The 22,437-nt window shown below is 33.9% G+C and overlaps 4 protein-coding genes across 4 annotated transcripts; all 4 read left to right on the top strand.

The window, feature by feature from the left end:
• The first annotated feature begins 861 nt into the window (after window positions 1-861).
• LOC143595179 (protein trichome birefringence-like 38) lies at window positions 862-5,595 on the top strand. The gene is made up of 5 exons (XM_077074282.1): window positions 862-1,314; window positions 2,057-2,222; window positions 4,646-4,821; window positions 4,896-5,054; window positions 5,185-5,595. Exons 1-5 carry the CDS (start codon window positions 989-991, stop codon window positions 5,468-5,470), a joined length of 1,113 nt encoding a protein of 370 aa, XP_076930397.1. The 5' UTR covers window positions 862-988; the 3' UTR covers window positions 5,471-5,595.
• Window positions 5,596-6,468: 873 nt separating this feature from the next.
• On the top strand, window positions 6,469-6,930 carry LOC143595170 (uncharacterized). The gene has a single exon (XM_077074274.1). The coding sequence runs from the start codon at window positions 6,469-6,471 to the stop codon at window positions 6,928-6,930; it is 462 nt and encodes a 153-aa protein (XP_076930389.1).
• Window positions 6,931-13,002: 6,072 nt separating this feature from the next.
• LOC143595177 (protein trichome birefringence-like 38) lies at window positions 13,003-17,437 on the top strand. The gene is made up of 5 exons (XM_077074280.1): window positions 13,003-13,157; window positions 13,900-14,065; window positions 16,488-16,663; window positions 16,738-16,896; window positions 17,027-17,437. Exons 2-5 carry the CDS (start codon window positions 13,946-13,948, stop codon window positions 17,310-17,312), a joined length of 741 nt encoding a protein of 246 aa, XP_076930395.1. The 5' UTR covers window positions 13,003-13,157; window positions 13,900-13,945; the 3' UTR covers window positions 17,313-17,437.
• Window positions 17,438-18,310: 873 nt separating this feature from the next.
• LOC143595169 (uncharacterized) lies at window positions 18,311-18,652 on the top strand. The gene has a single exon (XM_077074273.1). The coding sequence runs from the start codon at window positions 18,311-18,313 to the stop codon at window positions 18,650-18,652; it is 342 nt and encodes a 113-aa protein (XP_076930388.1).
• Window positions 18,653-22,437: the final 3,785 nt, after the last annotated feature.

Here is a 22,437-nt window from a genome sequence, read left to right as displayed (position 1 = left end):
ATATATAACCGAAATATATATATATATATTTTTATTGCAAGGAATTAACCGAAATATTAATTCCGGTTAACATAATCAAAGTTTTATACATTAAATTAAACTAATATAATAAGTACCAAAAAAATTAGAAGATAATGCCAAATTATTAATTTTTTTTATCATGGTTATTCTTTTCAGAGTTACTAGCTGTTTCTTTGCTCTTTTTTCATATTACCATCGGTTTATATACGAGTCAACCATTTAACTAAAAGCCACTTACACAGTACCAGGCAAACAATATGTGTCATGGGCCACTAAGTTTTTCCTGTATCATCGACATCAGAAATGTAATAAGGAACATGAACCACGGAAGATATAAGGACTATACGGTTGTTCATGTACTTCCAAAAAGAAGTTAACATATTAAAAAGGAAAAACAAATATAAAAAGACGAAAATTCAATTCTCTCCCTTTCCATCATCTTCAGTCTCACATTTTCCATGTACCATGCATACATCACTTTCCATAAAACTGAAATTAGTTAAAAAGAAAATAACTTTAAACATAAGGTAATAAAGCTATGCATTATTTTCATGTTTTGATATGATTAATTAGACCAATAAAAAATTTAGGCCAAGTTTACCCACAAGGCCACAATATACATGTGGTAACAAAGTCCTTCTCAAATGTTTTTACTAAGTAAGCTGGTCCCACATTCTGTTGCAATAAAAACGGATTTTTTTTTATTTAACTTGGCCATAATTTAAATGAATTAGTCCACTTTAGATCTACCGATCACTCTTTATTTATTTTATTATATTTTTATATATGGATAGCTAATTAATGTAAGTATGTGCATGCGGATGAATGTTCTCGCTATATATAATAATTGAATGGGGGTTCTAAAGGCATGAGAGACCAAGGGGCACAAAAGGCAGCTTTTTCTACACACAATTATTGATTAAGCATTGCTCCCAGTACCCTCTCCTTACCAAAGTCCAATAAAGAGATGGATTTTGGTTACCAAAGGAGATGTCTTTTGTTGGTTGCTACCATCTTTCTCCTTCAAGTGCAACTGCTTCTGGTTGTAACTTTGGCCAAAACACAATTACCTCTTTCATCATCTTATAATAATATAAGTAGTTCATTAAGAAGAAGAGAGTTATTAGGATGTGATTTGTTCAAGGGAAAATGGGTCATTGACAATTCAGCCCCAATCTATGCAGCTTCTAGCTGCCCCTATATTAAATCCGAGTTCGATTGTATCAAAAATGGCCGCTCAGACACTCAGTATCTCAAGTATTCATGGCAACCTGAGTCTTGTAACTTACCCAGGTATATTCTCCTCTTTCATACATACACATATGATTGCATGAGTCGCTAGGCGCTGTCAGCCTGTCAGGTAAGTCGCCGCCTGGGGAGTTGCAAGTACTTGTCCTAGGCAGGGAACACTCATGGATTAGTCACCAAGTACTTGGCCGCCTAAACCGATTTTTACAACACTGCATACACACACGAAGTTTCAAAATTTTTGGTGATTTCTTAGAAAAGACATCTCCTATTTGTCATTAGCTATCGTTTCAAGTTTCCATATTAAAACACTTTGGTATTCTTCCTTTTGCTTTAAAGGCGTACGACTTATGGGTTGTCCAAATTTGTTTTTTATTCACAACACTAAGTGAAATGGAATCACAATATGATTAAATTTGTAACATGTAACAATCATGCTTAGTTTTTGATTAAAAATCTAAAATGAAATTTCTTAAAATCAAAAATTTTATGGTATCTTGGACCAAAAAGTCGTTTCCTGTAGTGATGACAATTAAATAGATTGGTAATTAATTTCAGTGCACTTCATTTCAAATAGCCACCTCAAGTAACTGATGACATTAATTTTGGGTCTATGTTTATTTAATTGCTCTATAAAAATACTTTAAATGATCAAACAATATATTTACAAAGTATACTGTTAAACTTGTCTAGCCAGTTTCACACTTTATCTAGCATAAGGGATGATAAATACAATTCTATTACTTTGGTAAAAAGTAAATAAAATTCTTTACATGTTGTATTATAGGTTTAATGGTTTGGATTTGTTGAGCAAATGGAGAGGGAAGAAGGTGATGTTTGTTGGTGACTCGCTAAGTGAGAATATGTGGCAATCTTTAGCTTGTTTGCTTCACGCATCAGTGTCCAAGGCCACTCTTCAGCACATGAACTCACTTACTTCACTGATGTTTCAGGTATGAACTTACTTTCGACTGTTGAATATTGCACAAGTGAAATCGGTCTGGACCAACAACAACCCGCCTTTTCTACTCATACACAAAACCGATAGCTCAGACGCAAGAGCTGAGTTTTTTTTAGTAAAAAATAATCTATATATCATATTATAATAAAAGGATCACAATAGAGAGACATATAAGTGGACAATTAGTTGTGTTATCACCCCCTTTTGAATGGCAAAACCGATACTTATAATTACCGATACAATGTAAAGAAACAGACACTATAAACAATAAACCCTATAAAGACTTATATAGACAAAACTAAACTTACGAAACAAGAAAAACTAGAACTAGGAAACCTATAAAAATTTAATTCTTAACAAAATAAATTCTATAAATAAGATAACTTCGGCACCAAAGAGTTCAATTTGGTCTCTGAATTTATGATCTCCACCATAACCGCCTCTTAAGATTTCTATACAACCCTTACACTTTTCGTATTAACTATTGGTTGATATATTACTTTATGCACAACTGTATTGATCTCATGTATGATTTGGCACTGTTGAAAGAAACGGTTTTTTGTGTCAGTTGTGGTTAACAATGAGTCAGTTCAATCTGATGGGCATATGACATGGTATTTGGCCCAATATTAGGAAATACATAAACAGTACAGAAACCATTTTGCATTGATTAGTTGATGATATGTCTGATATCTCACAGTGATATGTGTATAAAATATTGTACTTATTTGAGATGGTGGGATATGTCTAAGCAATATCATGGGTAGTTTTTGTTTATGTTTAGTCGATATGATGGACCTTTTACCCTACTGTTTTGTCTTTGTTTTTATTTTTATTTGCGTCTTGTCGGCACAAAAGGTCAAGTTAACATAAGGACACCAGCCCAAAAGAAGACTTGTGTTCATGTGTGTGTGTGAGAGAGTGTTAAATTTATATTTTTTTGATGGAAACATTAACAAAATAGCCCATTGAATAAAAAAATTATGAACATAAACTTGAATTTTTTAATTTACTAAAATAGCGTTGACGTTTTCTTCTACACCAACCCCTTTATTTCTTGCGTAACCCCGTAGGCCCGTACCTCCTGCACCAATATGTTCCTTCTCCGGCGCAGCACACCACCTCCTACGTCAACATTGGTTGGCGACGAGAATCTCCTACGTCAACCTTAAACTCCTGCGTGGTGGATCTAGGAATTTTTATCAGGCGGTGCACTAATCTTAGATGCTTCAATTTCATGGAGTCGGATAAAAAATTTCGGGTCGGTTCGATCGTTCGGGCAAAGTTCATCACATAACAAAAATACCATAAAATAATAATAAAAAAATACCGTCATTAGAAATTAAAAAACACATAATATAATAAAATGGGAGAGTGGCGTCTGTTACTTTGTATAATTGTAACAATTGTGTTTTATAAAAACCTTAAACCAAAGGCTACATTAAAAAATAGTTTAGGGAGATGGGAATCGAACATGTGACATTTTGTTAACAAAACTGGTGTCTAATCCACTAGACCAGCCGCTTTTAAAGTAAGTAGGATGATTCCCTCCTAACTTATAAGGTGGTTCACTATGCTATTTTATATATACTAATACACTATTATTTTAAAACACGGGTGATTCTGGGGAACCACCCATTTCTTAACTGGATCCGCCCACGACTCCTGCGGCATGCTATCCTGCGTCACCATTTCTCCTATGCCAACAAGATTAAGTGGTAATTTAACAAATTCCATAGCTATTTGGATAATCTTTAGGTTCAGCATGAATATTTTGGCGGTTTTCCTCTTTTTATATATATTTTTATAGAATTAGTTACATGGTACGGGTTCCGCCATTCCCACTTTGTTGGAATGGTAAGATGGTTTGACTGTAAATTTGATAGTTACATGTTCAATCCCCATAATGTACAACAATATTTAGCTGTTCATTAAAAAAAAATGTGACACGAGTTTCAAGTTGCATCTCATATATAACTTTAGGAGAAATGTGTAAATGTGAAGGTATAATGAAGACAAAGCATTCACATGAAACAAAACAAGGTTCACAAGTGTGTTTTATCATCGTGGAAGGAAGTTAATTAATGATCATTTCAGAAAGTCTTTCTCCTTTACAATCCTTGTGTTTGTAAACGGCAGCCTTAGATATTTTTTCTATTTATCTGGTTAAAATGACATGTGACCACCACTTTTCTTGTGAAAAGGATTTAAATTATTAATTATACAGTATTTTATAAACTTGAGGTGGAATATCATTATTGATTCTAATATCCTATCACAACTAATTAAGTAGATTAATCATCTGAGAAACTATACATGTAAATTAATATACTAGCTTTGACAAGCAGATAGATTACATTGTGTTACCAATTACCATCGATGCTCCAAGGTGTTTAACAATGAGTAAACGTGCAGGACTACGGAGTAACAATATATTTATATCGCTCCACATACTTGGTGGACATCGTAAAAGAAAGCATAGGCCGAGTACTGAAATTGGATTCCATTCAATCCGGAAATGCATGGAAAGGGATGGACGTGTTGATTTTCAATTCGTGGCATTGGTGGACACACACGGGACAATCACAACCGTATGATTCATCATTCTCTCTAATGTTTGTATTAATATGTTGATCTCGTATGTTGTTCTTAATTATTCCTACAGATGGGATTATGTGCAATACGGCTCAACTGTGTCAAAAGATATGGATCGCCTTGAGGCATACTTCAAGGGCATGACAACATGGGCAAAATGGGTCGATCTCAATGTCAACCCGTCTCAGACCAAAGTAATCTTCCAAGGGATCTCTCCTTCACATTACAGGTAAGTGCTTCGTCCAATTACACCAAACAACAATATTTTCTGACAATTTAGTAAGCGAAAAACATATATCTACTAAGGTCTTTAAGAAATAATTAAATCCTAATATTTGGTGAACCCATTTCAAAATCAGGGGAAAGGAATGGGGGTCATCATCCAAGAATTGCTACGGTGAGCTACAGCCAATACAAGGATCAACGTATCCGGCAGGATTGCCTGAAGCCCAAGGTGTTTTGAACAAAGTTCTAGGAAGTATGCAAAAACCAGTTTTCTTGCTGGATATCGCAACGCTGTCACAGTTGAGAAAAGATGCTCACCCTGAATCTTACAGTGGAGGCTCGGGTGTAGATTGTAGTCATTGGTGTGTTCCTGGACTGCCCGATACTTGGAACCAACTCCTATATGCAAGCTTTATTTAATTGACAAATTATCCCATTAATTTATACAGATTTGTTTTATAAACACTATATGTATCCTAGTGGTGATGGAATGTTAAAATTTGTCCTCTTTAAAGTTCAATGAATAATTTTTTATTTTCAATATTGATTGAGTGGTCTTCGCGTGTACTAGAAAAAAAGAGTGAAAATTAATAATTTTTTATCAACTTTGAAGACAATAATATCTATAGTTAATATATGATTTATGGGTTAATGTTGTTCTTGATGATAATTTCAAAATAAGCTTAAGATATGTCCAAATGAAGTTAAGATGATTCAAGCCGGAGTGTTTGAAATGAAAATTTAAAGTTAGAAATTGGGTGAAAAATTGACCCTTGCAGGTTTCTTAAAAATGGTGTTAGAAAAATGAACTCGACGATGTCATACCAAAATTCTTTGGCTCATGCAAGCCTGGTTTTGTACCACAAGTTAGTTACTACTTACTAGCTACTGAAGATTTTGGCAAGTTTTGTTCTTATTTGGCAATACATCTGCTACTCTATAGGAGCCAAATACACAAACATGAAATTTGTTTTAAGGAAACCTTGCTAACTACTTTATATTAATTTACTTATTATGCCAACCTATACTTAGCAAAAAGATAAAGAAGATCTTTGCATCACATGAACAACACTAAAACAAATCTTAATTATATACATATACATACATAATCAATGAAGAATCTAGTTTTCCTCACATATGTTGTTGACTTGATAAAGTCAAATTACTACTTTACCCTTTTTATATTTATTCTGTTAATAGTTTGTTAGGTAGTTAACCAGTTAGTTAGTTCTTGTTTGTATATAATTAGGGCTTGTATCATTTGGGGATAATCAATCAATGTATTTCGTTTTATCAATCTTTACATGGTATCATCCTAATTCGATTCTGAATTCGTTTCCGCGTTCGTTTCTTCATTCTTCGTTCAATTCATCAATCCAATTCGTGATTTCTTTGTTCAATTCAATCTGATATTCATCATGACTGATTCGATTCCGTCTTCTAACATGATCGATTCTTCCAATCCTCTGTTCTTACATCCTTCTGATCATCCTGGGATGCTTCTTGTTTCCAAACCGTTTGATGGCTTGGGATTTGGTGCGTGGAAACGTGCCATGGCAATTTCTCTATCTGCGAAGAACAAATTGGTGTTCGTCAATGGTGAATTTGCTTCTCCTACTGATTCTTCTCAAGTTCCTCTCTGGAATCGGTTTAATGACATGGTGATTTCTTGGATTTTAAACACATTATCTCCAGAAATAAGTGGCAGTGTTCTTTATGTTGCGTCTGCTCGACAATTATGGCTTGAACTTAACGATCGATATGGTCAAGACAATGGTGCCAAGTATTATCAGTTACAAAAGAGCCTAATTGATCTTGTTCAAGTTATGTCTGATGTTGCTTCTTATTTTACAAGACTCAAGACTGTTTGGGATGATTAATGTCAATTAACACTATTCCAATATGCACCTGTGGTACTGCTCATCTTCTGGCTAAGAGAGATGAAGATCAACGTCTTATGTAGTTCTTGATGGGTCTAAACCCCTGTTATGATACGGTTAGAGGTAATATTATTATGATGAAACTGTTACCTACTATTAATCAAGCTTATGCTCTTGTTGTTCAAGATGAGAAACAAAGGGAGATTCATTCTTTATCTCCCTTTCCTTCTGAATCTGCATCTATGAATGTTAATACTCATCCTTCTTTTGGGAATAATGATAACAAGAAGGTGCAAGTCTGTTCTAACTACAAGAAATCTGGACATCATGTCAGCAAATGTTACAGAATCATTGGCTTTCCCAAAGATTTCAAATTCACAAAGTCAAAGCGTGGAACTGCTAATAATGTGGAAATTGAATCCGACTTACCTTTTCAACTTTCAACAAATCCTTTTGCTAATAACACTTCTTATGAAACTTCAAATAGTTCATCCTCTATCTCAGTCACACAATACAATGACTTTAGGATTAAGGGTTTTAAACCTCCACCCCTCCCCACCTACTGGTTACGTGCCGATGGCTTGGCTTTAAAGCCCCTCCACATAGCTTTAGTGGGAGGCCACTCACAATGCATGTACACACATGCCACTATTTGAATAGCAGTGGGTATGATTTATATAATTGCATTTGAAGGGACAAGAGGAGGTGTCTTCTCTATCATCTTATTACGGTTCAGGCTTTAACACATTGAAGCAAAATGGATGCAAGTCCGCTACTCTTCCTAAAAGTGCATGTCTTGGAGTTTCCACTATCTTTCATATGCAACGATATGATGTTGAGGTAGTAGGTATATTCATTATTCAATGATAATCATTGAGTAGCTAGCTGGCCTACACGAAAACAATAACAAAGGAAAAATGAGGGCAACCGAGGATAACAGGCAGTCAATTACGAGCGTGGCATAAGGCAAATGTTACGGGTCAAGTGACCATGTATAAATTTTTTATATAATATATAAACTTGTAAAACTAATTTAAATATGTGAGTTTTACCTTCTAACTTCAAGTTTAGCTATGTAGTACAATTTTAACACCAATTAACATGATAAGGAAATTTAGTGAATTTTAAAGGTAATTTCACCAAAACTCATCACTTAAGTTCTTAATTACTTTACCAGTTTACCTTGAATAAACATCACACATGAGGTATTTTTAACATTTTTATTTCATATTGAATTGGTTAAAACATATATAACAAATACACATGGTCTCAAGGGTTTAGGCATATGACCAAAAGTTGGTACCGCTTTTGTCAGTTCATTAAAGTTTAGTTATGCAACGGAAATTTGTTTAACTAAAATATCACTTTATACAATTGAGTTTTAATTACCCTTATGTGTACAAAATTTCATATAATAAAAACAAGTTTACAAGGATTTTAGGTTACAATATCAACTGAGCTACCGCCAACATAATCTATGCCTAGGAGTTTCCAATCTTCATTCGGCATGCATCCTTGTTTATTTGATCCTCTATTCTAGATTACTTGAAAACATTTTTGAAAATGCGTCAGCTAAAGCTAGTGCACGACGCTAATTGACTCAAACGAACTTTTTATATGTTTAGACCACCATTTTCAATAAATTTTATGTATTGTAATTAGCGTTGTCCAGTCCCACGCATCCAACACAAAATTCACAAGCCTTTAATGTTCTTACAATTTTTCCAAAATTTAAGATGTTCCAAAATAAAGGTTTTGATTTTTTAAAAAATATGTAAATATGGATTTAACGACCCTAGTTATGACGGTTCATCAAGAAGATAATAAGTACAATACTTTTAATATGTTAATATTGGTGTTAGGTTCAAATAAGATGTATAATTTTATTTGAAGATTTCGAGTCCATTGATCTTAAATTTGAAAGATTGAGATTTGTTTAAGAGAAAAGAAAAGAGAGAAACTAGACCTGAACATGAGGCTAAAGGAATGGCGAGTTGCTTTAGAGAAGAAAGGTTTAAGGATTATTCGTGCAAAGACAGTGTCTCCACTGTGAGTTTGGTGGGGGTAGTCGACGATGAGGATGTGCAGATCACCATTGAAGGCCAAATGGTGCCCGCAAGTAACGAAGTTCAAGTACCTAGGTTCGTTTGTCCAGAGCGAGGGGGAAATAGATAGTGATGTGGCCCACCACGTGCAGGTATGGTGGTGCAGATGGAGAGCAACTACAAGAATTTTATACGACATATGATTTCCAGTTAAACTAAAGGGAAGATTTTACAAGATTGCAGTTAGACTTGCAATGTTATATGAACATATTGTTGGGCCATCAAGAAGAAGCATTCACGTAAGTCGGAGGTGACATATATGAGAATGCTAAGGTGGATGTGTGGGCTCACAAGGTTGGACCGAATAAGAAATGATGTTTTTAGGGAGAGTTAGGGGTGACTGGCATATCAAATAAGATAAGAGAGAGGGAGATTGAGATGGTTTAGACATGTGAAGAGATGACAGATAACGGTGCATGTTAGATCCGTATAAAAATATTACTCTAAAGGGTAGGAGGGATAGAGGTAGACCCAAACTAACTTAGGATGAGATGATTAAACATGATTTGATAGAATGCACCTCTCCGATGACATGGTTGAAAATATATATCAAATAAGATAAGAGAGAGGGAGATTGAGATGGTTTAGACATGTGAAGAGATGACAGATAACGGTGCATGTTAGATCCGTATAAAAATATTACTCTAAAGGGTAGGAGAGATAGAGGTAGACCCAAACTAACTTAGGATGAGAGGATTAAACATGATTTGATAGAATGCACCTCTTCGATGACATTGTTGAAAATATAAATTTTTGGAGACGTAGGATTAAGGTTAAAAACCTCTAAGGCAATACATAGTTTTGGTTAGAAACATATCTTAGTGGTTTTTCTTTCCCTTTTTTCTTTCGTATCGCTTTGATTATTTTTTTCATATTTTCTTCTGGCTCTTTAATTCAACTTAATGTAACATGTTTAAGTATTTATCTATTTATTTGTAAGGCATAAATAATATACTATTGTAATATTTTATTTTTATAATATTTTTGAGTTTTTTAGTATTCTGTCAGTGTTATTACTATTTTCATGTATTTATTTAATATTAGACTGCCATTATTATTAACTTGTCGATTTTTTTTCTTTGCTATCTTAGAGTATAGTGTTGCAATTATGTTTTTCATTTATACGGATTAATACATATAGTTTTAGAGCCCGGGGGGGAGGGATTCTCTAGAGGCAACATCTTTATTCTTTGGATAGAGGTATAATTTGTTTACATTCAACCCTCCCCATTGTTATTATTGGGTGTGATTATTGTTGTTGACTTTTTCTCTCCACAATAAAGGTTCATGTCAAATCTTTCATTATTTTAAAATATCCATAATATTTTTATAAGCGTTTTTTAAGTTTATTGCTATATAAAGATATAAAAAATTAGTGGGATTTTTATTCATTGCATTAGAGCTTCTGTCTTTCATGTAGTTTTTCTATACATTAATGTGTTATATTGGTTATGGAAGTTTTTAATAACTTGTAATTGTTTAAGTTTGTCTCCAAAGTTTCTTCTAAACCAAGTAAAGCAGTTTTTGTCTTGTTGATGATTAGTTAAAAGTTTCTTATTTATCTGAAAAAAGCCATTAGTTAGCTGGAAAAGTACTATTGCACCACCTAATATACTTCCCTTTTAATTTTTTTCCCATAAATATGATATTGTCTTGGTGGCCTTGTGTGCACTTTTCTCACAACTATGGTTTAATAACCAAATCTTAATGTTTTTAATGTGGGATGGAACTCAAGATGATGCGTGAATCATAAGTAAATGATACAAGTGATGATAGAGATGTGGGCACACTCTTTTATCATATTTCATATTTGGTTATTAGGCAACACATTTCTTATCCGGTGTTAACCTTTTCTTTTTGAAGTCATCACTTTTTCTATTTTATAATTCATCATGATGAAAGTTGATACAAGTTGTATATACCACTATTCGTAATCATAGGGTTAGCGGTGGGCAGGATGGGCATTTGCTACCATATCATTTCCAAAGAAGCAAATCTTATTATTACATTATAAAACATTTTAGAACAATAAATTATTTAATTCATATAGTATGCTTTAATAAACGACACCATATAATATAAGATGAAGTTCATTACTGAGAACTAAATTATGATAAAAAACAAATAAACGAAATTCATTAAGTTTTTTTATCGCTTCATATTTCTAAAAATACTTATAGTATTACAAAAAACTGCGTGTATTATCATCGATCAATTTGGCTCAGTCCTTCCACTTGGGCACTCACTACCTTCCCCACGGCCAGTTAGTTCCAAATCATAATGACTAACATTTCCCACTATCAGTTCAATGAGTATCAGACATGTTGCTATGACGAATCATTACGAATTTTTAGATTTGACTTTAAATTGTCGGATTTGCGTCTCTACTGAACCACTTTGAACAAGGCCGACTAGAGGTCTCTCCACATTTTTTCTGGTAAGTAGATGGGTGAAGGAAAATATTTTTTACACCTCATGTAACCTTGACACCCTTGAGAACTAGCTAATCCTCAAGACACCTTAGTCTTCAAGCATGATTAATCTACTTGTATGACATAGTTGAAGTCACCACCATCTTTTAACTAGTCATACTTCATTGCGAGTCCTAATTATAAATTCGCTAATAGTCGATCTTAGGGTAAAAGTCCCCCGAACCAAGCAACCAATTCGACTCAAATGAAAGAATTTTTATCTTGATATCATCATATCATAAGTTGTTTCTTCAAGCATTGCAAACTTATATCTATTTACAGGCCGGCTAAGCATTATGTTTGGTCAAAGTAATGTACAAACTTGAATGAAAAGAAAATATATAACCGAAATATATATATATATATTTTTATTGCAAGGAATTAACCGAAATATTAATTCCGGTTAACATAATCAAAGTTTTATACATTAAATTAAACTAATATAATAAGTACCAAAAAAATTAGAAGATAATGCCAAATTATTAATTTTTTTTATCATGGTTATTCTTTTCAGAGTTACTAGCTGTTTCTTTGCTCTTTTTTCATATTACCATCGGTTTATATACGAGTCAACCATTTAACTAAAAGCCACTTACACAGTACCAGGCAAACAATATGTGTCATGGGCCACTAAGTTTTTCCTGTATCATCGACATCAGAAATGTAATAAGGAACATGAACCACGGAAGATATAAGGACTATACGGTTGTTCATGTACTTCCAAAAAGAAGTTAACATATTAAAAAGGAAAAACAAATATAAAAAGACGAAAATTCAATTCTCTCCCTTTCCATCATCTTCAGTCTCACATTTTCCATGTACCATGCATACATCACTTTCCATAAAACTGAAATTAGTTAAAAAGAAAATAACTTTAAACATAAGGTAATAAAGCTATGCATTATTTTCATGTTTTGATATGATTAATTAGACCAATAAAAAATTTAGGCCAAGTTTACCCACAAGGCCACAATATACATGTGGTAACAAAGTCCTTCTCAAATGTTTTTACTAAGTAAGCTGGTCCCACATTCTGTTGCAATAAAAACGGATTTTTTTTTTATTTAACTTGGCCATAATTTAAATGAATTAGTCCACTTTAGATCTACCGATCACTCTTTATTTATTTTATTATATTTTTATATATGGATAGCTAATTAATGTAAGTATGTGCATGCGGATGAATGTTCTCGCTATATATAATAATTGAATGGGGGTTCTAAAGGCATGAGAGACCAAGGGGCACAAAAGGCAGCTTTTTCTACACACAATTATTGATTAAGCATTGCTCCCAGTACCCTCTCCTTACCAAAGTCCAATAAAGAGATGGATTTGGTTACCAAAGGAGATGTCTTTTGTTGGTTGCTACCATCTTTCTCCTTCAAGTGCAACTGCTTCTGGTTGTAACTTTGGCCAAAACACAATTACCTCTTTCATCATCTTATAATAATATAAGTAGTTCATTAAGAAGAAGAGAGTTATTAGGATATGATTTGTTCAAGGGAAAATGGGTCATTGACAATTCAGCCCCAATCTATGCAGCTTCTAGCTGCCCCTATATTAAATCCGAGTTCGATTGTATCAAAAATGGCCGCTCAGACACTCAGTATCTCAAGTATTCATGGCAACCTGAGTCTTGTAACTTACCCAGGTATATTCTCCTCTTTCATACATACACATATGATTGCATGAGTCGCTAGGCGCTGTCAGCCTGTCAGGTAAGTCGCCGCCTGGGGAGTTGCAAGTACTTGTCCTAGGCAGGGAACACTCATGGATTAGTCACCAAGTACTTGGCCGCCTAAACCGATTTTTACAACACTGCATACACACACGAAGTTTCAAAATTTTTGGTGATTTCTTAGAAAAGACATCTCCTATTTGTCATTAGCTATCGTTTCAAGTTTCCATATTAAAACACTTTGGTATTCTTCCTTTTGCTTTAAAGGCGTACGACTTATGGGTTGTCCAAATTTGTTTTTTATTCACAACACTAAGTGAAATGGAATCACAATATGATTAAATTTGTAACATGTAACAATCATGCTTAGTTTTTGATTAAAAATCTAAAATGAAATTTCTTAAAATCAAAAATTTTATGGTATCTTGGACCAAAAAGTCGTTTCCTGTAGTGATGACAATTAAATAGATTGGTAATTAATTTCAGTGCACTTCATTTCAAATAGCCACCTCAAGTAACTGATGACATTAATTTTGGGTCTATGTTTATTTAATTGCTCTATAAAAATACTTTAAATGATCAAACAATATATTTACAAAGTATACTGTTAAACTTGTCTAGCCAGTTTCACACTTTATCTAGCATAAGGGATGATAAATACAATTCTATTACTTTGGTAAAAAGTAAATAAAATTCTTTACATGTTGTATTATAGGTTTAATGGTTTGGATTTGTTGAGCAAATGGAGAGGGAAGAAGGTGATGTTTGTTGGTGACTCGCTAAGTGAGAATATGTGGCAATCTTTAGCTTGTTTGCTTCACGCATCAGTGTCCAAGGCCACTCTTCAGCACATGAACTCACTTACTTCACTGATGTTTCAGGTATGAACTTACTTTCGACTGTTGAATATTGCACAAGTGAAATCGGTCTGGACCAACAACAACCCGCCTTTTCTACTCATACACAAAACCGATAGCTCAGACGCAAGAGCTGAGTTTTTTTTAGTAAAAAATAATCTATATATCATATTATAATAAAAGGATCACAATAGAGAGACATATAAGCGGACAATTAGTTGTGTTATCACCCCCTTTTGAATGGCAAAACCGATACTTATAATTACCGATACAATGTAAAGAAACAGACACTATAAACAATAAACCCTATAAAGACTTATATAGACAAAACTAAACTTACGAAACAAGAAAAACTAGAACTAGGAAACCTATAAAAATTTAATTCTTAACAAAATAAATTCTATAAATAAGATAACTTCGGCACCAAAGAGTTCAATTTGGTCTCTGAATTTATGATCTCCACCATAACCGCCTCTTAAGATTTCTATACAACCCTTACACTTTTCGTATTAACTATTGGTTGATATATTACTTTATGCACAACTGTATTGATCTCATGTATGATTTGGCACTGTTGAAAGAAACGGTTTTTTGTGTCAGTTGTGGTTAACAATGAGTCAGTTCAATCTGATGGGCATATGACATGGTATTTGGCCCAATATTAGGAAATACATAAACAGTACAGAAACCATTTTGCATTGATTAGTTGATGATATGTCTGATATCTCACAGTGATATGTGTATAAAATATTGTACTTATTTGAGATGGTGGGATATGTCTAAGCAATATCATGGGTAGTTTTTGTTTATGTTTAGTCGATATGATGGACCTTTTACCCTACTGTTTTGTCTTTGTTTTTATTTTTATTTGCGTCTTGTCGGCACAAAAGGTCAAGTTAACATAAGGACACCAGCCCAAAAGAAGACTTGTGTTCATGTGTGTGTGTGAGAGAGTGTTAAATTTATATTTTTTTGATGGGAACATTAACAAAATAGCCCATTGAATAAAAAAATTATGAACATAAACTTGAATTTTTTAATTTACTAAAATAGCGTTGACGTTTTCTTCTACACCAACCCCTTTATTTCTTGCGTAACCCCGTAGGCCCGTACCTCCTGCACCAATATGTTCCTTCTCCGGCGCAGCACACCACCTCCTAAGTCAACATTGGTTGGCGACGAGAATCTCCAACGTCAACCTTAAACTCCTGCGTGGTGGATCTAGGAATTTTTATCAGGCGGTGCACTAATCTTAGATGCTTCAATTTCATGGAGTCGGATAAAAAATTTCGGGTCGGTTCGATCGTTCGGGCAAAGTTCATTACATAACAAAAATACCATAAAATAATAATAAAAAAATACCGTCATTAGAAATTAAAAAACACATAATATAATAAAATGGGAGAGTGGCGTCTGTTACTTTGTATAATTGTAACAATTGTGTTTTATAAAAACCTTAAACCAAAGGCTACATTAAAAAATAGTTTAGGGAGATGGGAATCAAACATGTGACATTTTGTTAACAAAACTGGTGTCTAATCCACTAGACCAGCCGCTTTTAAAGTAAGTAGGATGATTCCCTCCTAACTTATAAGGTGGTTCACTATGCTATTTTATATATACTAATACACTATTATTTTAAAACACGGGTGATTCTGGGGAACCACCCATTTCTTAACTGGATCCGCCCACGACTCCTGCGGCATGCTATCCTGCGTCACCATTTCTCCTATGCCAACAAGATTAAGTGGTAATTTAACAAATTCCATAGCTATTTGGATAATCTTTAGGTTCAGCATGAATATTTTGGCGGTTTTCCTCTTTTTATATATATTTTTATAGAATTAGTTACATGGTACGGGTTCCGCCATTCCCACTTTGTTGGAATGGTAAGATGGTTTGACTGTAAATTTGATAGTTACATGTTCAATCCCCATAATGTACAACAATATTTAGCTGTTCATTAAAAAAAATGTGATACGAGTTTCAAGTTGCATCTCATATATAACTTTAGGAGAAATGTGTAAATGTGAAGGTATAATGAAGACAAAGCATTCACATGAAACAAAACAAGGTTCACAAGTGTGTTTTATCATCGTGGAAGGAAGTTAATTAATGATCATTTCAGAAAGTCTTTCTCCTTTACAATCCTTGTGTTTGTAAACGGCAGCCTTAGATATTTTTTCTATTTATCTGGTTAAAATGACATGTGACCACCACTTTTCTTGTGAAAAGGATTTAAATTATTAATTATACAGTATTTTATAAACTTGAGGTGGAATATCATTATTGATTCTAATATCCTATCACAACTAATTAAGTAGATTAATCATCTGAGAAACTATACATGTAAATTAATATACTAGCTTTGACAAGCAGATAGATTACATTGTGTTACCAATTACCATCGATGCTCCAAGGTGTTTAACAATGAGTAAACGTGCAGGACTACGGAGTAACAATATATTTATATCGCTCCACATACTTGGTGGACATCGTAAAAGAAAGCATAGGCCGAGTACTGAAATTGGATTCCATTCAATCCGGAAATGCATGGAAAGGGATGGACGTGTTGATTTTCAATTCGTGGCATTGGTGGACACACACGGGACAATCACAACCGTATGATTCATCATTCTCTCTAATGTTTGTATTAATATGTTGATCTCGTATGTTGTTCTTAATTATTCCTACAGATGGGATTATGTGCAATACGGCTCAACTGTGTCAAAAGATATGGATCGCCTTGAGGCATACTTCAAGGGCATGACAACATGGGCAAAATGGGTCGATCTCAATGTCAACCCGTCTCAGACCAAAGTAATCTTCCAAGGGATCTCTCCTTCACATTACAGGTAAGTGCTTCGTCCAATTACACCAAACAACAATATTTTCTGACAATTTAGTAAGCGAAAAACATATATCTACTAAGGTCTTTAAGAAATAATTAAATCCTAATATTTGGTGAACCCATTTCAAAATCAGGGGAAAGGAATGGGGGTCATCATCCAAGAATTGCTACGGTGAGCTACAGCCAATACAAGGATCAACGTATCCGGCAGGATTGCCTGAAGCCCAAGGTGTTTTGAACAAAGTTCTAGGAAGTATGCAAAAACCAGTTTTCTTGCTGGATATCGCAACGCTGTCACAGTTGAGAAAAGATGCTCACCCTGAATCTTACAGTGGAGGCTCGGGTGTAGATTGTAGTCATTGGTGTGTTCCTGGACTGCCCGATACTTGGAACCAACTCCTATATGCAAGCTTTATTTAATTGACAAATTATCCCATTAATTTATACAGATTTGTTTTATAAACACTATATGTATCCTAGTGGTGATGGAATGTTAAAATTTGTCCTCTTTAAAGTTCAATGAATAATTTTTTATTTTCAATATTGATTGAGTGGTCTTCGCGTGTACTAGAAAAAAAGAGTGAAAATTAATAATTTTTTATCAACTTTGAAGACAATAATATCTATAGTTAATATATGATTTATGGGTTAATGTTGTTCTTGATGATAATTTCAAAATAAGCTTAAGATATGTCCAAATGAAGTTAAGATGATTCAAGCCGGAGTGTTTGAAATGAAAATTTAAAGTTAGAAATTGGGTGAAAAATTGACCCTTGCAGGTTTCTTAAAAATGGTGTTAGAAAAATGAACTCGACGATGTCATACCAAAATTCTTTGGCTCATGCAAGCCTGGTTTTGTACCACAAATTAGTTACTACTTACTAGCTACTGATGATTTTGGCAAGTTTTGTTCTTATTTGGCAATACATCTGCTACTCTATAGGAGCCAAATACACAAACATGAAATTTGTTTTAAGGAAACCTTGCTAACTACTTTATATTAATTTACTTATTATGCCAACCTATACTTAGCAAAAAGATAAAGAAGATCTTTGCATCACATGAACAACACTAAAACAAATCTTAATTATATACATATACATACATAATCAATGAAGAATCTAGTTTTCCTCACATATGTTGTTGACTTGATAAAGTCAAATTACTACTTTACCCTTTTTATATTTATTCTGTTAATAGTTTGTTAGGTAGTTAACCAGTTAGTTAGTTCTTGTTTGTATATAATTAGGGCTTGTATCATTTGGGGATAATCAATCAATGTATTTCGTTTTATCAATCTTTACATGGTATCATCCTAATTCGATTCTGAATTCGTTTCCGCGTTCGTTTCTTCATTCTTCGTTCAATTCATCAATCCAATTCGTGATTTCTTTGTTCAATTCAATCTGATACTCATCATGACTGATTCGATTCCGTCTTCTAACATGATCGATTCTTCCAATCCTCTGTTCTTACATCCTTCTGATCATCCTGGGATGCTTCTTGTTTCCAAACCGTTTGATGGCTTGGGATTTGGTGCGTGGAAACGTGCCATGGCAATTTCTCTATCTGCGAAGAACAAATTGGTGTTCGTCAATGGTGAATTTGCTTCTCCTACTGATTCTTCTCAAGTTCCTCTCTGGAATCGGTTTAATGACATGGTGATTTCTTGGATTTTAAACACATTATCTCCAGAAATAAGTGGCAGTGTTCTTTATGTTGCGTCTGCTCGACAATTATGGCTTGAACTTAACGATTGATATGGTCAAGACAATGGTGCCAAGTATTATCAGTTACAAAAGAGCCTAATTGATCTTGTTCAAGTTAATTCTGATGTTGCTTCTTATTTTACAAGACTCAAGACTGTTTGGGATGATTAATGTCAATTAACACTATTCCAATATGCACCTGTGGTACTGCTCATCTTCTGGCTAAGAGAGATGAAGATCAACGTCTTATGTAGTTCTTGATGGGTCTAAACCCCTGTTATGATACGGTTAGAGGTAATATTATTATGATAAAACTGTTACCTACTATTAATCAAGCTTATGCTCTTGTTGTTCAAGATGAGAAACAAAGGGAGATTCATTCTTTATCTCCCTTTCCTTCTGAATCTGCATCTATGAATGTTAATACTCATCCTTCTTTTGGGAATAATGATAACAAGAAGGTGCAAGTCTGTTCTAACTACAAGAAATCTGGACATCATGTCAGCAAATGTTACAGAATCATTGGCTTTCCCAAAGATTTCAAATTCACAAAGTCAAAGCGTGGAACTGCTAATAATGTGGAAATTGAATCCGACTTACCTTTTCAACTTTCAACAAATCCTTTTGCTAATAACACTTCTTATGAACTTCAAATAGTTCATCCTCTATCTCAGTCACACAATACAATGAGTTGATGAAACTATTGCAGCAACACAATTTAGCAAAAGATACTCAATCACATCCTACTTCTTCAATTCATGCTGCTAATTTTGCAGGTATTATGGCTTGTAATTCCACTAATGTTCATACAAAGTGATTATTGACACTGGAGCCAGTGATCACATGTGCAATGATCCAAACTTGTTTTCTAATCTTCACTATATTTCATCTACTTTTTTGATTGGTCTTCCTAATGGAACTGTTATATCAGTTCATCAAGTTGGAACTATTATACTTCATTCTAATCTGACTCTTCATAATGTTCTTTTTGTTCCTGAATTCAAGCATAACCTGCTTTCTGTTTCTAAACTGTGTCATGAAAATCAGGGCATTGTTTATTTTTCTAATAAAAACTGCTTGTCGCAGGTCCCATCAATGGAGAGGCCACTGGTTCTTGGTGATCTCCTAGTTGGGATCTACATTCTCAAAGCAAGCAATCATTCTTTCAATTGTTTCAACACTTCTTTTTTTTACCACTTCTACTTGTAATTTTACTGTTTCGAATACTATATGGCATCATAGGCTTGGGCATTTACCAACCTACAAAATGAAACAATCAGATGTCATTTCTAATAAAAATTTGTCGGTTCTTGATCATTGTTCAATTTGTCCTAAGGCTAGGGAACAATGTTTGCCTTTTCCCACTAGCACACGTTCCACTAATGCTATTTTTGATTTGTTGCATATTGATGTTTGGGGGCCATATAAAACATCCACTTATAACGGCTGTAAATATTTTATGACAATAGTGGATGATTTTAGTCGAACTTGTAAGTCTCGAATCTGGATCACTACAATTATGATATCAACCCAAACACGATGTTAGTGCGGAATTTTTACACAGTGGTGATTCAAGAACAATGATATGAAATAATATAGATATGATGAACACGATGTAATACTCTAAATGCACACGATTATATTAATAAACCGTCTAGTACATAAGATTACACAATCTGTATTGCTCTCTAGATGGTGGCTATGATTTTCGTTTAATGTGAACAGCCAACATAAACCCTATACATGTTATCTATATAGGGAAACCAAAACACTAGCCCAACCATAGCCCAAAGCCCACCGAGATCCATAAGGATCTCGGTTTACATACATAGCCCAATACGAAAACCCAATAAACATATAACTAAGTACAAACCATCAAATATGGACCCAACAATCTCCCCTTGGTTTGTAGCTTCGTTCTTGTTTATTTGACTTCAAACTAGTCTAACCGAAATCCATAGGGATTTCGGTATTACACCAATGTAATTCTTCAACTCGTCTTTGTTTATGTCACTTTAGTCTTGATCATGCCATGGCCTTTTGATATACGTCAGTTTAACCAAATTATGGCCCAACAATCTTGCCCTTAGACTGATGCTTTCAAGATCTTCAGAATCTTTACTAGAACATAGTCAGCAACTTCAGTGATCAGCAACTTCAGCATCTGCATCCAATAATCAATCATCTCCCGTTTTTTGACAGCATTATCCAATTTGAATCTCAGATACTTCATATGCTACCGTTGCAAGAAATCAGTCTTGAAAGAACAATCAACTTTGATAGAAAGATCAAACAAAATATTTTTGAAAACAATTAAACAAAACAAAATAAGACAGGCATATTTTTGTAATTTTTATGTTTTTCTGTTTTTTTCTTAATTTTCTTGAAAAGACTTGAAATGAGATCATACCAGCTAAACCACCTATAACACAATAACTGATATTAGGTTTCATGAGCTGAAAACTTCAAAACAATTCCTTAACACATTTGTTTCGACAAGAGTAATCAGGAAGTAAAAATAAAATAAATGAAATAAAACAAAACTAAAAACAAGAAATAAAAAAATATAATCACCCGTTCTTCTTGTAATTTAGGAAAAATTTGGGATCAAATTTCAGTTTTTTAATAAAAACGCCGCCTTTTATTAAAGATCCGAACATGGAATCATATTTTTTAAGGTGTTGTCACAAGGATTCATGTTCAGCGTTATTATGACATAAAGAGACAAGTTGATATCAGGTATAATGAACTTAGCATGATTTTCATTGCATCAGTGATATGAATTAGGTTCAGTTCGGCATAAAGCTTAGATGGACATCACTCATGGACCTGTGATGCCTCCTATCTCTTCTCAAAGCGTATTTGGCTTTCCCCAGATCACCCCAATTTGACTCCAACCCCCTAGTGCTTGATCAAAAGATTTTTATAGATAATCATATAGAATTTTTAAGCTTTAAGGTTGAACGCTGGACTTACAGGCCATCCGGACTTACAGGCCTTTCATTCGAGACATGATAGGATTTATTTTTGTGCCCCCATCTCTGTAGTTATAGTTTGACCCTTTAAGCTTTTGAAATACGAATTTTTATTTTTTGCTTCACAATAATCCCTATTTTTATTTTTTATTATATATTTTTCTCTCTTTTTGTTTTCCCTTTTTTTCAGCAAAAACTTAGAAACATAATATTTTTGGTGATCAAGAAACTAACGGGCTCGTGTATGACTGGGTAATTGCTTTTCTGCCTATCATTCGGAGAGATGTATATGGAGACATGCACATTTCTTCAAAATGACTCTCTACAGTAAGTTTAGCAAATTTAGTTTATATCACTTCAACTTTTACGCATCATGGAAAGCTACCATACAAATCAATGACTGTTGTAGAGCCTTTTAAGCTTAATAACTTCACCCGTTAGGCACACATAAACAATTTACCTATCATTTTCCAAATGTTGGATCAATTTTCATTTGAAAATATTTTGAAGCTTCTAAAAAGCTGTTAACTGAATAATGATATCACTTCCCAGAAGACACACAAGTTCAGAATTCAGTCACCCCGGTCACTTTAAGCCTTCAGGTAAATGGCTATCCATTGTAACCACAGGTGGTTAACCGGACCAAACATGCATGAAAACACATGTCCTTCCAGCTCAGAGTTACCGACCTAATTTTAAGTGAAAGAATACGAAACACAAAACACATTATAGTCTCTCCGAGTGCTTTCGGTCATTAGGTAAATGGCTATCCTGTGAATCTACATGTAGAACACCGGACCAACTATATACAGGTATATGTCCTTCAGACTTGAGCAATCGACATAATTTTAAGTGAGAGTG

The sequence above is a fragment of the Bidens hawaiensis genome, unplaced genomic scaffold, assembly GCF_021521415.1.
Source record: "Bidens hawaiensis isolate Kalapana, Puna unplaced genomic scaffold, B.hawaiensis_p1.1 tig00044770_1, whole genome shotgun sequence".
NCBI classification, from domain to species: domain Eukaryota; kingdom Viridiplantae; phylum Streptophyta; class Magnoliopsida; order Asterales; family Asteraceae; genus Bidens; species Bidens hawaiensis.
This window is presented reverse-complemented; position numbering and strand designations above follow the sequence as displayed.